Source organism: Dermacentor andersoni, chromosome 4 (genome assembly GCF_023375885.2).
Source record: "Dermacentor andersoni chromosome 4, qqDerAnde1_hic_scaffold, whole genome shotgun sequence".
Classification (NCBI taxonomy): Eukaryota; Metazoa; Arthropoda; class Arachnida; order Ixodida; family Ixodidae; genus Dermacentor; species Dermacentor andersoni.
This window is the reverse complement of record NC_092817.1, coordinates 41,491,799-41,508,524: the sequence shown is the minus strand read 5'-3', so window position 1 is coordinate 41,508,524 and position 16,726 is coordinate 41,491,799. Positions and strand designations below refer to the sequence as shown.

Below are 16,726 nucleotides of genomic sequence, written 5' to 3'. Positions count from 1 at the left end.
CGATCCATTTTGTTCTCTAGATGTAACAGCTTTGAGAAGGGAGACATTTCTGAAGAAGGTTCCTTTACAGATACCACTAATACAGACATCACGAATGTTGTCGAAAGAACGATTCCGTGAACCTCTTCAATAATGCTAGTACGACTGGTTCAGGTTTGTTAGTGTAACTGGGGCGGAGCACGTGCTCGGCCATTGCGACAGGAACACTACTAGCCTTACAGCCCCAGTAACACGAACTACAATCCTCACCCAAGTAGGCAGCGTTCGCCAATAGGCTTCTTTGCTGTGACTGGATGCATCCACGACAAAAAGCTACAGAGCCTACCTTCCCTTCTCCTCATCATTCATCCTTATACTTCCCCCCCCCCCGCGCGCTCTATCCCTATGCAGGGCAGCATGCTAGCGCGCGTCAGCTCACTAAGACCTGTGCCGCTCCTGTAAATAACCTCTCCCTCTTTCTCTGGAGAATCTTGCTCACACTGACGTAGCAAGTCGGGGTGGTAAAGCCATTGGTGTTATTTATGCCATAGGCTCGATTCTCTATGATATACCACATATCGATTACTGAATGATGACGTAATGCTACAGTCGCACCAATTTGGCTAACCTCTCATTTAAAGAAAGAAAGACAGAAAAAAAAAACGAAACCTCGGTGTCTCGCAATTTTGGTATCAGAACGGCGATGTTTTTTACAGTGTCAAACTCGCTCCGCATCGTACAGGCAGCGGCTTCTAATTTGCACTGGACACTTAGCATTCCACTGGGTGACATCTCCAGTTGTCGGTCACACTGGTCGGAAACAGACAACGATAACGTGCCAGTAGCTACACATCCCCCTCATATGATAAATATCTCGTAGGGGCGAGCTGTTTGTTTCGTCTCGCCAGCTGTAGTCGTGCCGTTTGACACCCGAGTTCCCAGAACTGGCCAGATAGCGTTGATTAGTTCACACGCGGAAATGGCAGGTCCAAACAAGCGCGCATGAAGGCTTCTTGGCTGACACTAAGCACGAGCGACGCTGTTTTCTTTTTCGGGACTGAATATTGATGAACCAACCGGCAGACTTTCCTGAAAACATGCCCCCTCTGCTCAGCCGAACGAATGTCCTACCTATGCAATCGGTGATACCCCGCCCCTTACGCGTGACTGGCCTTGACACAAGACTTACAACTTTGCGCAAGCGCGTGCCACCTCTCGGAACGTCATTGACAGCGTTGTTCAACCGCTGATTCGAACTGTTTTTTCTATGAACACTGAACAGTTGACCAAGTCGCCGGTTGCTGGCTTTCACAAACCCTATCGCTGCTTTCGACTTCCCAACGACGGCGTCACAGTCAGCCGCTTGTCCGAAGTTGTTGGCGTGCGTGAAAGCGAGACGACACACAACGCGAACGCAGTCGTTGGCGCAACCGCAAAAATGACCGGTGAGTGTACGGCGTTGTTTTGCCCTTTCGCGACTGCTGAGCCAGCTTACGCAGGGCCGCATGCCTCGATGAAAGCGGCTCGTGCCTACGCGTACGCGACGACACACACACTGCGGTCTACGCTGCTTTCCGCCACAGCTCGAGTAAAGAGGCTCACTTCTACGGAGATAGAGAGGGAGAAGAAAGAAACAACACGAAATGTTGCGCACGAAGCATAGGACAAGTTTCCGAAGCGTGTTTTTCCCACTTCGGTTCCGATCGGCGAAAAAACCCAAGCGCTGCTCGGACAGATCGCGCGCCGCAGGCCGCCGGAATGTCTCTTGTTGCTTGGACAGTGGTGCATCACTGACCGCGGTAGCAAGGTTTCTTTTATTCTTGCCGGACTTACCGAAGCGTCCAACCACTACAAAAGCCGAGCAGCCAAGGCGACGACGTCGCAGCAGCATACGAGACAGGAGCAAAAAAGAAGCAATCGTCGCCGAGCGTCCGTGGTCGAAGGCGTTCCTTCTCGACAGAGAAGGACGGTTCGCTTACTCGGACCCCGCCAGTTTTCAGCCGGTGCAATAAACGGAGCAATTAACAGATATGACCGAACCACACACAGAAACCCCCGGTCGAAGCGTCCCGAGTAAAAGGGGGGTAGGGAGGAGGGGAGTGAGGGGGGCGCTCGCTAGCGCACACCCGACACCTGACAGAAAATCGACAGGTTGTTTCCGTGCCAGGCGGCCCGTACATGGAACGCATCGGTATCCCCACATCTCGTAGCACTGGTGTCACATATTCCTGAAGATCAGGGAAAGCGTCCATGCTATTGCCTAGTTCTTTCGGCGTCCCGAATCTAGAGGTAGAGAGGCTTAATCTTTATTTTGTTTTTGTTTTTTTAAGTGGCGCACGCTCGCTGTAATGTGCTCACTGGCTGACGGCAAAGTGTCTGCGGCTTCCACTCGTCGCGCAACCAATGAAATTTCCGCGGGCCGAGAGATACGAAGATATCTTTTAACTTACCGTAATGTCTCGTGGGGGCAAACTTTTTCCTGCTGGCAAATGGACACCTCAACATGACAAGTCACACGCGCACTCACACACATACACACACGGACACGCACAAACGGATGGCCAGCGAACTAGCGAACAACCAGCCGAGAGCACGGCCAACCAACAGTTTCCTGGGGATGGCTAGCCAGCGAAAACCCGAGACGCTCTATTCCGTCCGCCCGTGGCTTTTGTGCTAGTTTCGTTTTTGGCGGACGGCGCTGTGCGCCTCAGCGCAGCTTCGACAGCGAATCAGCGGCTCTGCACATTTCATTTCTCGTGCCTCAGGGGTTTATCGGAGTTAAAGTTTTCGCTAACGACGCAACAAACACCTCAAAGGCACGCCGATGTCAACGCACCTATGTCCCTGTGGTCAGTCAAATGGGACGCCGCTATTAAAATGTATTGGTGTCAGCTAGCGGCGACCGTGCACTAAGTGCGAAGTTATTGCACATACTTTTGCCTCACGTAACACTTTTCCTTAAGATGAAGATTGGGCATTTATCATGCTAATATGTGCACTGAAAGTGACTGACAGCATCGACGTGCGGTAAGGAGGTCTGGCGAAATATAAAGTTCGTACATTGGAGATTTTAATCCGTAAATCTAAAGCGCAAACAAGTGATAACGAAATATCGGTATGTCGACGCGTCAATGCTGAGCATTCCACGCTACATTATTATTTTTTTTACGTAATCGAACGTTGCATGTATGTGTTGTAATTTTTTACTGCAGGCTTCGTGCGCAGCCCCGCTAGCTATTACAGTTCCACCCAAGCGCCGCACACTTGTTATTTTGCACGTATTAATTGTATTTCTTAACTTTTCATATTTCAACCTAAGCATTATTTTAGACGTGTGAACAAATAAAGTTGAAAAAAGAAAACACTTGATACACTCGTGTTCATGCGCGCTAGCGCATGCTTGTTTCACGTTTTGAGACGCTCTCATCAGCTGCTGTTGGAGCTGCTGGCGGCGATCAAGATAGCGAAGTAAGCTAGCTTTTCTATTCGCCTTGCCTTGAGGACTAGATTTTATCTTCTCATTGAACATCGTACCAGATGTATCTGTGGCATTCGCAGCAAGCTCGCCATTGCAAATTTTCTTTAGCTTTGTGCGGCTTCTAGGCCTACGTAGGTGACGCCGAAACTCCCTCCCACGGTTTGCGATTTTGAAAGGCGCAGTGCGGACTCCTCCTTGATGTAATCGACGTTAAGTTAGTTGTTGATTCACTTCAAGGTTATGTTTTACGCAGATGTCTGCCACTATGAACAGCGCAAGGTTTGAGGATGAGATGAACACCATCCCTCTCGCTGACGAAGATGCTCAAGGTAATAAACGGTGTGCATTTACGGCATTTTCTTTGAGCAGGTGCTTCCTTGTGCAGACCACGCGGAGTTTCTCCAGTTTTCTTGCTTGTTGATGGCAGAAATGGTTCACACTAGAAAAAAACATTTGAAATAAAAGAAAAGACATATCCAGCTGTTTATTGTGGCTGTATGTTGTCGACAGATCGGCCATACCATTGCCATCCTTCTGTCATCAAAATACAATCAAGCACTCAGACATAACGGTGACCTGTATTTGTACTTACGAGCGAATGACTCGAAATTTATAGATAAATCTGGATGTGTTGCTTGTAACGTATATTTAGTTAACTAAAATGCCTTTGATCTTTACTTATTGACTTCTATACACTGACCCGCGCATTCTCGGAACCTTCATCTTCTTAGCTGGATTACACTCGTGGTTTATGAAACGCGCATGCGCTGTAGTATTTTAGCTCTCAGAGCCACTGTCACTGCTCGCAACCACCACTCAGGCGAAAGCAATTTACAACTATTGTTGCAGTCAAGTACGTTTTAAACAATGGTGCAGCAATGTAATGTTGCTTGAATCTATCAGCATAAGCTACGTTAGTTGTTAATGACCGTTGTTGTTTTTCTCAAAGTTATAACATTGCCTGATTTGCTTGAAAAATGACTCGTGCGTTGTTGCTGGGCTAATTGGTTAAAATTGACTTGATACACATTAGTGCAATAAAAGACAACAGATATGAGACAGGACAGGCCCTAACTTCTTGCAAGAGAAAGTCTGACATGCATACAAAGACATGTGCATTTTCTCAGCTCTTAAACACCCATTGCAACAAAATTTTAAGTAACTGGAATTCATTGCAGAAAAGAAATGTGGATTCATCACGAATAAAATCCTGTCCTATCTTTTTTACACATGTGCTGTATTGTACAAGTATGTATCAAGGTGTCGTGTGTTACTGGAGTCAGCTAAACCACCTGAAAAACAGTAAAGACCATGGGCTGAGTGATACAGTCATGCTGTGAAATCAGTGTGCTTATTTCCGTTTCAATGCCTTGGCATTAAACCACTTCTTAGCCTCATGCTTCTTCGTTGACTTGCCGTGTGTATGCAGTTATACATTATTGCATCTGCTGCAGAATGTTGCCTTTTTCCATTGTGCAGATGAAAGCGACACATCTATTTCGGCTGGCAGTGCGATGGGAACTCAGAGTATAGAGTCTATCCCATCCACATACACCAATGGCAGCAGCAGCCCTGCGCTAACCTGTAAGTTGTGTAGGAAAACTCCTAACTGGGGTGCATCTGTCTGACTGAATGGGTAATGTAATATCCAACGCTGCTGTGTCGCACAAAGCTGCTCTTTACAGGAGGTTAAAAGTAATGTCCCGTGATACCAAACATATCATTTTTGTTACGCTAGGTTTCATAAACTAAAATACTTATGTAAGCACATGAAACTTAACACATAGCCTATAGTAGCATTTCTGATATGCTGGAGTGAGTTAAGGTTAGGTTAGGCAAGACAATTGCAAATTAATTGCTGCACTAGTTAAGTGTCTACTGAAATTACATTTCATATATAAATTATTATTTTTTTTTTTTTGCACGTGTGTGCCATCCTTGGCCAGAAATAAAGGAGACTGAACAAGTTGTTCTGATTTTCCTTGATGTGGGTATCACAGGGTTAAAAGCTAACAGTTCCGGGTGCAATTTTGCACAGCAACACACCTGAAGAAAAGTTTGCCCCCTTTGGGCTTATCTTGTCCCACAACAATAATCATAATCTATCTTGAGCGCATTTCCCTTAAACACTGGGCGCCTGGCACTTCCAGGTCATAGATTGCATGTGTGTTATCAGCGTGGCACGGCATTCTCAACAAAAAAGTTGTGAGCACTCTAAAGAAATGTAGCGAGTGCACTCTAAAACAAAATTTTATACCCTTTGGTGTCTCTCTTGTTCGCAAACAATATAATCATCATCTGTTTTGCTTGCGTTTCCTTTAAAACGCTGCGCTCATTGCTTTCCTGTCACAAACGCTTCGTTACACAAAAATGCTTGTACCATTTCGTGACCTAATAGTGCGGAGTGCACAGCGTTAAAAAAAAAAAAAAACGGCACACAAGGTATATGACGATTATTGATTGGAGACAACATAAGCCAAAAAGGTGCCACCTTTTCTTAGAGTTAATGATAGCCATCATCGATCTTGCATGCTTTTTCTTTTTTTAACACTGTACACCTGGTACATGTCTGTCAAAACTGCCATGTGTATATCGGTGTGTGTAACAGTGGTTTGTGGCTGGGGCCAATGTCTGGAGACGGGAACTTGTCTTGGTCAAGGCCAGTTACAAGTCCCCTTGTCAAGACATTGGCTCCATTGACCTTCGTTCGACCAGTATTACGCACACTGGGACTCGGTAAAAGCCACCTGCAACAAGATTTCACTTGTGCTATATTGTTTATAGGTAAGTAGTCTATTCTAATGAAGCAGCCTTTAAACAGCAGCTTAAGCAGACGACACTTGCACTTGGTGCTTAGCGGATGTGATGCAAGTCCCAGCATGTCGCCTCCGAGATATTCCAGCATGCCGCTCTGTCTTTAAGGTCATGCCACAAGGCTGCGCATTCTGGGTGATGAGTCACCTCCAGTGATCAACAATGGCAGCAGCTTTTTTTTTCTTACTTGTTTTTTTTTAACAGTTTTGTTATCAAGAGGCTATTTTTGCTAGCTTTTCACAACGTATCCACTTGTATTTGAAATTTGAAGTTTTGCATGAAGGCTGCTAATATCATTGAAAAGGAAAGTATACAATAAGTGCATTTTACCGGTGCTGACATACGGTGCAGAGACTTGGAGGCTGACAAAGAAGCTCGAGAACAAGTTAAGAACTGCGCAAAGAGTGATGGAACGAAGAATGCTAGGCATAACTTTAAGAGACAGAAAGAGAGTGGTTTGGATCAGAGAGCAAACGGGTATAGACGATATTCTAATAGACGTCAAGAAAGAAAATGGCGCTGGGCAGGTCATGTAATGCGCTGACTAGATAACCTTTGGACCATTGGGGTGACAGAATAGATACCAAGAGAAGGGAAGCACAGTAGAGGACGGCAGAAGACTAAATGGGGCGATGAAATTAGGAAATTTACGGGTGCTAGTTGGAATCGGTTGGCACAGGACAGGGTTAATTGGAGATCGCAGGGAGAGGCCTTCGTCCTGCAGTGGACATGAATAGGCTGCTGCTGCTGCTGCTGCTGCTGCTGCTGACGATGATGATGAAATTACTCGAAACTAGGCTTTTTATGTGGTCCCGAATTTTCCTGCAGTAAGCCTTTAAAACAAATGTACAGTACAATCCAGTCTTTGGGGAAATGTCTAATTAGTATCCTGCAATTGATTACAGCTGAGATGTGACATGATGGCCTGCCCAAGACATCATATCAGTAACTTTTTCCAGGAAGAGTTGGACGAGATGCTGCACTTGCATTGCCATACACACCAGTTAGCCATACAGTACACAGGACTAATTATGGTTATTGTTGTGGGGCAAAGTGAAGTGGCTCCAGGAATTTAGGGAACTTGGAGGAGTTAGGTTGGGCAGCATTTCCATCTAATTTCTTTGACAATTCCTGGTAGATGTCAGCTGGTGCCTATCAAGTGCACATGCTAAAAGGAGGACAGTACTTGGTATCATAGCTGAACATCGGAAATCACGGTTATCTACGTTACTCTTGAGCAAAAGAAGGAAGGCAGATCTAGGAAAACCAGGAAGGTGGATGAGTTTTAATAATGCAGCATGTACATCAGTAAAAGCTTATTGTTGCTATACTTATGTGAAGTTTTGTATGTTTAATGACGCCACGAAACTGAAATTGCTACCACCGCCACGTTTAAATTTTGGAAGCTATTACCTTTGACATCAGAAATTGTGGCAATGTCTGGCAAAGGCTAGTTAATTCTTGATAAATAAAGAAAAGTTAGATTGCAACTAAAATTAAGTGATCACTCACTCCAGCAATGCTTACAGATTTTTTACATGCAAAAATGGCCAAAATTTAAGAAAATATTGCAAATTATGTTGTGCACTGATGTCATTTAGCATCATGGCCTGGTATGAGGAATACAAAGGCACAATCTGCAGCCAAAAAGAGATGATTTTAATTTGTTTGCTAGGTGAGCATATTTCATATGTGATTTTGATTGTGATATCGCACACGTAGTGTTGCAGCTGCAGAAGATATGCTGTCAACTCCTTTGTACGTGCCATTCTTTAATGTGCAGTGGCATACAATTTCTCAGTGAAATAGCTTGTGCAGCTCAAATTGGGTCAAGCAATAGCACTGCTCATCAAACACATCTTGCATTGCATCTGCTACAAATGCAGAAGTCGTGGCCACCAAGATCTGTATTCAGAAGGCGAGTGCAAAGTTTGCATATCCAGTAAAGAAGCTCTTCATGTGAAAATGGGGTAGTCACATTATCCCACCAAGCAAGCTCCGGGAGCCCTGAAAAAAAGTGCAGTGCGACTCTGAGATTGCCCTTGAGTGCCTGCTTAATGCTTTAACTGGCCTATTTTGTGATCTTGTTTATAATATATTTCTGTGTTATTGTTTATGTGCTACTATACATGGCCTAATTGCAAACTCTTGCCTACAGCCCTGGATCCAGACATGAGTCCTGATGAAGCTGAAGAGAAAGCTAGGCTGATTTCACAAGTACTAGAACTCCAGAACACGCTTGATGGTGAGTTGCAGCTTTCAGTTGTTTATCTCTCTCTTTCAACAGAGTTTGAAGGAACAACGAATCAGTGGTCTCCTTGGTGGTGGCCTGTGAGAGGCCTCAAAACTGGTAACTGTGGCCGCTCAAGCACTGCATTTTACGGCAGACTGCAGTCATGAACTAGGAAATGAACTAGTCTTGTTTGTTTATGTGTTCGTCTGTTTATCATATTTTGGTTATACATGGCATGATGTAATGCATAAGAAAGGATTGCTGGAGAAGACAGAATGACTGTCCACTATCCAGGAACTGAACATTGATATGTGCAAATTTGCTTCCAAGGAACTTGCCCCACATTTACTAAATATTGCTTTGTGACGGTGAGCATTATATTGATTACAGAAATTAATGAAACTGACATGTATGTTAGATTCAGCCAATGTTGCCAGCTTGAAGCTTTTCATGGCAATCCCTGTGAAAAATACATCTGCCAGGTGCCTGTCCGGCAGATGAATTTTGCTCGACACTTTTGCAATGGTAATGCTTACCTGCCAACTTTCCCGATTTGTCTGGAAAAGCTCCCTAATTCTACCTGACTCTATGAACAGCCATAAACCTTCCAAAAAACTGTACCTGCCCCACCGAGGGAGGGAGGGGGGGGTACAGAAGAAAAGAAAGAAAGCGCCATGCAGCACATTCACATCATAATTGATGTTATGTGCTAGGTACCTAGCCGAAGTCTAATTTAAATCCAAGCTATTTGTGTGCAGGCAGTGTAGGCCTAACTCAGTTCACTTCAGATCAAGGCATGCATTGAGGAGTGCGCTTGAGAAAAAGGCTCAGTATGTGTTGCATTATGGCCAGTTCCCTTGAGTCAACTTCGTCGTTATAAAGTTTCGTTCGGTGGTGAAGCATATTAAGAGTGGAATCACTGTCACTGGACATAGTATCTGTTTCGTAATTATGCACATGCCTACACATCTCTGTTCACAGTAGGAGTGCCAAGACATCTAATAACTATACTGGCAGCCATTCACCACTGTTTCAGGCATTGCATTTGGCAAATCTCCCTAATTTCAGTGCCCTCAGGTTGGCAGGTATAGTAATGCATCAAGCCTATAGCTGTCCATCTCTGTTTGCTTCCAGCAGAGCTAATAGGCATGCATATGCTAGATATGTCAAACTATATCATATATTGGGCCACATAGGACACACCCACACGCTTCTCTACAGGTAGTGCAGTAGCAGATTTAGGGCCAGAGGAGTGGTAAGGTTGCTTAACACTAGGACAGTGAGGCTAGTTGTCCATTTAAGGAGCATCCTTGCGAGCTGCATTTCTGAGGTCTGTAGGCAGCATGTTCAGTACCTTTGGTGGGTGGGTGTTTGTGTTGGGCAAGAGCTTTGTTCATTTCGAGACTGGCAGTGCTAAATCACTTTGCAAGGTCAATCAAAAGCACAACTTTCAACCAATGCACGAAATCAAAACACAAAGGAAAAGCTGTTTAGTTGAAAATTTAGTCAAGTTGAGCTGCAGCTGCACGAGTGTGTGTATCTCAGTCAGTTGGTATGCAGTCACAATAGACCAGCTGAATTGCGGAAGACCAGACTAATACGAGTATATGAGACACACTGCAGCTATGTGTATCTCATTCTAGTGTATTGTCTCATTTTCTGCAATTCAGCTAATGGTTTATTGTGAGGTACAACTTTACTAGTACGTCGTTAGAAAGTAGTCTTCCATATTTTCACAAATATGTCATGAGTCTTGCACCTTGCCACATAAAATGCTGTGCCATGCTTTCTTTAAACTGTTTTTGCAGATGATGAGTGCATTTTGGAAAAAATCTTGTGCAATAACTAAGTGTGCGAACTGCGTGAAAAAGTGAACCTGTGGATTTTATGGATCTTGTGTATGGACTGACACTTTGCTAGCATATATATAAGTGTCTGCTGAGCTGCAGTACCTATCATTTGAAACAGAGGAAGTGCAGGGAGCATGCACCACTGTTTCATTTCACAAGATTTATTCTTGCATGGTCAACGTCATGCTCCTCATTTTAGGGAATAAGGTCGTGTTGGCTTTCTTAATGGCAGTGCAGTACACAGATGTTAGGGAAGCTTTCGTGAATGAAATGGCCATTCAAGTTTACTTGGAGACAGCCTTGGCATTCGTTGCCCTTAAACGGATGTAAAAGAGAAACACAGTCATCTTTCCTTCCAGTCTCGGTCAGACTGGAAGGGTGGCTTCCAAAATTGTATAGTATTTTCATGTGGCAACTAGAAAAACTAAAAGTTAAACTTGACCTTTAGGTAAACTGCAATGCTGAATTGGTTATATGTGAATAGTGTATACTAATGAGCTTCTTGCAATGTTCCACTCGTATTTCCAAACATAAAATTTTGCATAGAGGTTGCTCTATACTTACACTACCCAAAGCCAGGCCTTTTGCATCAACTAAAATTTCATTCCAGTTGGTCTCTATTGAAGTTTATGCCCGAACTACGGTGCTGACAAAGTCTGTGACATAATGGCTGTTCTGTACTTTAGAATAATTTGGACATTTCTTGTTGAAGGAAAGCACCCTGAGGCTTCCACGTTGCTCCTTGGCTTATTTCGAAATCCTTCTAATTCTTCTTCACTGACAAACCAATGACTAGCCCCAAAGCAATGCTGTCAGAGTCTACGACTTCACCAGAGAGCCGGTGCATGCGAACTTCAAGGTGGTGTGCCCATCTGTCTTTCATTTTTGCACCTTTTCTGGCTCATCAAGCCTCCTCTCACAGCAGGACTGGCTTGCTTTATGTACGCCAGAAGCATAACCTACCAGCATTGCTCAATTTTAGTTCAATGTCCCTTTAACTAAGTTTGGATGGAAAATTTAGTTAACCAGTTGACTTGTGATTCTAAAAACCTGTTGCATGCCTTTCCACAGACCTCTCCCAGCGTGTGGATAGTGTGAAGGAAGAGAATTTGAAGCTCAAGTCTGAGAACCAAGTTTTGGGGCAGTACATTGAGAACCTCATGTCTGCCTCCAGTGTGTTCCAGTCCACTTCACCAAAGACCAAGAAGAAGTGAACACTGTATGCAGGATTGCTGCGTATGCTAAAAAAAGGGGGGGGGGGTGCACTGCTGCTATTGTTGCTGCTTAGTGACACATAAATGAGGACACACAATGGCCATTTGAAATATGCTTTGTTGTTGCCTTTTTGAGTCCTAGTGTTATTGCTGTCAATTACAATGTCTTAGGTCATCAGTGTGGACAATTCATCAGTGTGTAGCAACCTGGAAAAAAAAATTTTGAGGACCTCCAGAAATCTTGAAATAAGGAAGGATGACGAGGTGAAATGAATCATGTTCAATGTTTGGTGTGCCTGATTCCCCACAAGGCTTTCTGAATTGTGAACGGTGTTTCCCTCACATTTGGTAATGTATCAGAACTGAATTGCTGGACTATAATTAAAGAAAGGATTTTCTACTGATGAAGGAGGTCTCCTATAGTTCACCACCTTATCATTTATTAAATTTTTACTTAATTGGGTAAAACCTGAGAAAGCCAGTTACAGGTAAAAAAGTGTTCTTGCTAGGCATTTTGCTTCAATTACTGTATCAACTCATGTGAAAGCTGCACCCGTAACTGAGGCAAAAACTTCAAGGAAGAGTGGTTTAGTTTTATCTGTCTATAAAGTGCACGACAAACCTAGAGAGATGAAAGAAGCCATCTTCCAATGAAAAAAACAAACCTTGCTTGGCTCTGTTAAGCCACAGCCATAGTTGTATGAATGTACATTTTCTAGTAGCCAGTGTTATCCATCCCAGCCTCTGCGAGCATGCAGGGCAATGTGATCTTCTAAAAATGTGCACACTTTCAGAAAAGAACCTCTGTGAGCGCGAGTATGTGTGCAATAGCTACACAACCTTTCACAGAAAATTTGGAAAATAATTAAGGTACTGTTATTATGATGTAATGTACCATGTGACACTGGGTGCGGACAGTGCACAAGATAGGCAATTTTTCGAACCTCTGAGAATAATGGAGCTTGCAAGTAAGTTCAGTGGAAGTGAGTGTGTGCCTATCTTTTTGCTCGTGGCACGAGTTGTTAACTTCTCGTTTCAGTTCTTAGAATACTCTTGAGACTGTTCATGCGGGCTTGCAGAAGCAAAGCAAAAGGCTGACATTGATCTTCATAACTGAAACTTTATAGCAAATTTTATACGGCGAGTAAACGGCAGTCTTGCCCCAGTGACATATTCATTGATAACAAGCATTATTGAGGAAGAGATGGTGGTAAATGCTGCATAGGGGGCAGCCAGCAGAGGATGAAAATTGCTGATGTGATTCAACTTACAAAGACCAGCAAGAATCAGTGAAGATGGGGGGTTCTGTTTGGCGTTTTTCTTCAGCGCACCTTAAGTGACGGGCCAAAGACAAGAATGGTCAAGAGACAGAATTCACATTTATTCTTTAATTAAAGGCCAGAACAATCGGTGGAGGAAAGAAGACTGCAATCTGACTGGAGTAGCAGTGTCAGTGTTGCGCAGAGCACACACGAACTATCTACTTGTTACAGGCTCACTACATTGCAGAAATCCACATGGTTTCAGCAGCTAGAGATGTTATTGAGATGTTATTGTGTTTTTCTTGTTATGTTGCTTAATACATTACTCTCTCGCTGGCTGAAGCATAGTGTTGCCATTCAAAGGCATCCTGTTCTACAACTTGAGAAAACTCTAAGCAACAGTGAAGACGATGCACCATTTGAGGTGATTACTGTCATTGTGTCCCACTAAGGTTACCAGAGGGAAATCTGGCGCTGGCTGTTGTATAGATGTGATTACTATCATTGTATATCCCACAAAAGTTAGTACTATATTTACTAGAAGATAGGTCAAACACGAATACTGGTCGACCAATACCTTTTGAGGAAGGTGAAAAACTTTCAACATGACACACCTTTATTTACCGAAAGCTCGGCTACTAAATCTCTATAGTCGATGCTGCAAGCTTAGCCGAGGTTGGAACTGGCAGAGAAATTGTCCTCGTCTGATGCTTCTCGGGCGTCGTCAGCACCTCAAATGACAATGGACATGTGGCATTTCTTAAAGCCAGTCTGAATAATGTCCAGACTGGTTTTTCAGCGGGTGCAATGCTGAAACTTCATCATCTTGGTACTTTTGCTAGTTTTGTTCTTGAATATAGGTCGAGATTCTGTGATCACCAGTGTAGGTCGATGGCTCATTTTGAGTAACATTTTTGCAAGGAAAAAGAAAGGTCAACTTATATTCAGTAAATACGATAGCTGCCATTGTAATAATTATAAACAGTTCTGTAGGTGCTACAGTCATTCAACCACCATAGCAATGATGGGTAGTGCAGATTTTTTTTTTACCATTTGACACAGCTTAATTAAAGAAAGCAAACTGTGGTTTCCTTCATTGTGTTTTTGGCTGAAGTAGAACGACAGTCTTTTACAGCAATGTCACATTGAAAACTCCATTCTGTAATGTAATTTCTAATGCATAAGCAAGTCTCAGCATTACGCATGCCACTAAGTCTGGACTACTGGTGTAGTGACACTCACTTTTGGTAACAGTGTTAAAATTTTAAAGAGCAATTTTTATTTGTAATATTCTGAAAACAATGGAACATATTGGAGGGTAACTGCACAGCAAATTTGAAGCAACAATATTAGATTAAAACCTGGAAGGTTGTTCGAAGCCAAGGGGACTAAATTTAGAGAAATTTATGTACTATCTATCATTGCTATGCTGGATGCAGTGCTGTAACCAACAGCTTGCTAAGACACTAGTGCCAAATTTCTCTCTAGTAATTTTCATATGAAGCTCTTTCTCATTATTATGACCAGTATGAATTGATTATTCAGGCATCTGCAGCTGTTTAAAGGTCTCTTGTGGTGTTACCAATTAACATGCTTTGCTTCTCAGTTCAAGCACAGTTAGTGATGTGCTTTCTCAAACTAGACTATGTGTGCTTCTTCATTCCCCTTTCAGCTTAGTGCGGTAACCATGTGTGCTTCTTCATTCCCCTTTCAGCTTTGTGTAGTAACTATTGTGGATAGTGTTGAATGCTTTGAACAGACAAAACTAAAACAGATGGCTGGAATATGGACCTGTTCTGTGTCTCAATAGAATATTGAAGAAGGGTACTGGTTTGGGCTAGTTGGTTGCGCTTGTGCCTGTTGTTCCCCAGTCCTCATTCCAAGTGGTGCGCAAATAGCATTGATCATGAATATTGAAGCCTACTGGACAAACATTCGTGGCCAAGTGAACCCAGGTTGGGTAGCAGGCAATGAAAGAGTGCCATTCAAAGTTCAACTTGTGTTGCTGACATGCTTCACAAGGGTGATTCTTAACAGTGACAAAGCATCCTGTTGACAACTGCACTCGCCGTCCTGCAGTAAAATGTTCATCCAGTGCCATGTTAGTCTGGAGGTTATTTAGTGTACTAGGAGAAAGGCAAAGCTTGTTGCATAAAATGATGCAAATTGCACATTTCTTTACACATGACATGCATTGCATTTTGTTTTTAATTTTTGATGGCAGTCTCTCAGTCATTCCTACTTGCACATGAGTGAACCAACTTAACGAGCGTGCTGCTAGATTAAAAAGAAGAATGTGCGTGTGCATGTCCTGAATGCAGGTAGCACACTTTCAGCGCAGCAATGAAGTTTCACTGCTACTCCCGTGGTGTCTAGTTTTGTTCTCAACAGTTGTTTTATAGGTCCACTGTTGGGCATATGTCTTCAGTTCTTTGCAGTGTTCTTTTCCACAGTGTTACGTGAAGCTCTTTGTTTTTGTGCATGTTGAATGCAAATTGGCAGGCATGAAGAAAATGTACTTCAGGTTTTACTCCCAATTGGCTGAATCTTTTTAGCTTGGCATCAAGGGCCATGCCACTCCTGCTTCACTGTAACTAACAGTGAGCTTTCTGTGTTTTGTGCAAAACATAATTCTAGTCATATAAAAACTGCTTCATTTTGCAGACCTCTGCATTTTTTGGTATTGCTGCCTGTGTGATCTCAATAAAAACCACTACATGCTGCAATGGTTTGTGTTAATCTTTAAATGAACAGCTGTTACAGTTTCGTTGCGCAGTGTTGGGGTCCCTCGTGCATGTATAACCAAATGAGGCCAATACAGGCGGGAAAATATGAGATTGCATGTGCATCCCAGCAATCAAATCTTTCGCGAAACTTGTAATGCTTCAAGCAGCGGAAGTACTAGGGAAGGAAGAGCGGTGTTTTTTACAAGGGCATATTGGACTACCTTTGGCTCCTCCACACAGCCAGACAAGATGTGGTGGGTTTTTCTATACTAGACAAGCTACCGAGCATGATGTTGCGAATATGCAGCACTGCTGCCATCTCATTCTGTGCAGGCAAAGAAAGTTTTCATGCACTCTACTGGTGTGAATTCCTTTGGCAAGCAATATTTACAAAAGTAACTTTGCAAAGATTATTGTTTGAAGCAGTAATCAGTGAAGTCTCGACACAGTTGTCTGCTCATTTTTTATTTTTACTGTGCTTGTTTGCTTACAAATAGCAGCATGTCTATAAGATGGCATCAGTTTAAAAATTAAATTGAGTTTAACGTCCCAAATCTGCACAGCAGCCAATGAGGGACACTAGTGGAGGGATCCGAATTCGGGCTACCTAGTTTTTTCTTTAATGGGCACCCAAAATGTGCTACACGAGCATTTGCAGATTCGGTCCATGTCAAAATGCAGCCGGGAATGTAACCCACAGCCTTGTGCTTGGCAGCATAATAACGCAGCGCTTGGGCTATTTTAACAGGTAGGCATCAGTTTCGCAAGATTTCGAGGTAGAAGAGGCATTTGCTGTATACAACCACCAGCTCTGACCTATGTGTGGGGACTCCTTGTCGGGACATAACATGAGGTGCCATGCAATGTGCGTGAAGACTTACACCAGGTTGTATGTGTCTGCACATGCTTTTGCGGCCACAAGAGCAGTCTTAAAATCTGCTTTAAATTTACATGGCAGCTCTCTGGAGCTGCACCATATTGGACCTTGGAGCAGCGCCGCTCCTGCTCGCTGCACAATGAAGGTGCTGTTGGTCTATCTCCAGGCCACTGCTTTGAATCTGACACTCTGCCTGATTAAAAGCAGTATACATTGTATGCTTCTGTAAGCTCTGCATGCTTGTGCTTCTTAATTGCGCACATTGTGTGCGAGTTTGTACAGTCTGTGTATCA

General features: G+C 43.4%; 2 protein-coding genes across 4 annotated transcripts in view; one reads left to right on the top strand and one right to left on the bottom strand.

Annotated features, from left to right (window-relative positions):
• The window catches only part of LOC126536992 (uncharacterized), a 426,514-nt gene extending 423,523 nt beyond the window's left edge, over positions 1-2,991 (bottom strand). For all 3 annotated transcript variants that reach the window (XM_055073633.2, XM_055073634.2, XM_050184076.3), the window contains exon 1: positions 2,430-2,991. The gene's annotated coding sequence lies outside the window, so the exon portion shown is untranslated. The remainder of the gene's footprint in view (positions 1-2,429) is intronic.
• Positions 2,992-3,349: 358 nt separating this feature from the next.
• LOC126537000 (uncharacterized) lies at positions 3,350-15,556 on the top strand. The gene is made up of 5 exons (XM_050184087.3): positions 3,350-3,447; positions 3,711-3,786; positions 4,937-5,041; positions 8,430-8,516; positions 11,426-15,556. The coding sequence occupies exons 1-5, from the start codon at positions 3,376-3,378 to the stop codon at positions 11,566-11,568; spliced, it is 483 nt and encodes a 160-aa protein (XP_050040044.1). The 5' UTR covers positions 3,350-3,375; the 3' UTR covers positions 11,569-15,556.
• The last annotated feature ends 1,170 nt before the right edge of the window (positions 15,557-16,726 follow it).

Excerpts from the sequence above, each read along its gene's own strand:
- LOC126537000 (XM_050184087.3), top strand. The coding sequence starts at position 3,376 with ATGCTTGTTTCACGTTTTGAGACGCTCTCATCAGCTGCTGTTGGAGCT. Across the intron at positions 3,787-4,936 it reads CGCTGACGAAGATGCTCAAG|ATGAAAGCGACACATCTATT; the intron begins GTAATAAACGGT and ends TCCATTGTGCAG. Across the intron at positions 8,517-11,425 it reads ACTCCAGAACACGCTTGATG|ACCTCTCCCAGCGTGTGGAT; the intron begins GTGAGTTGCAGC and ends GCCTTTCCACAG.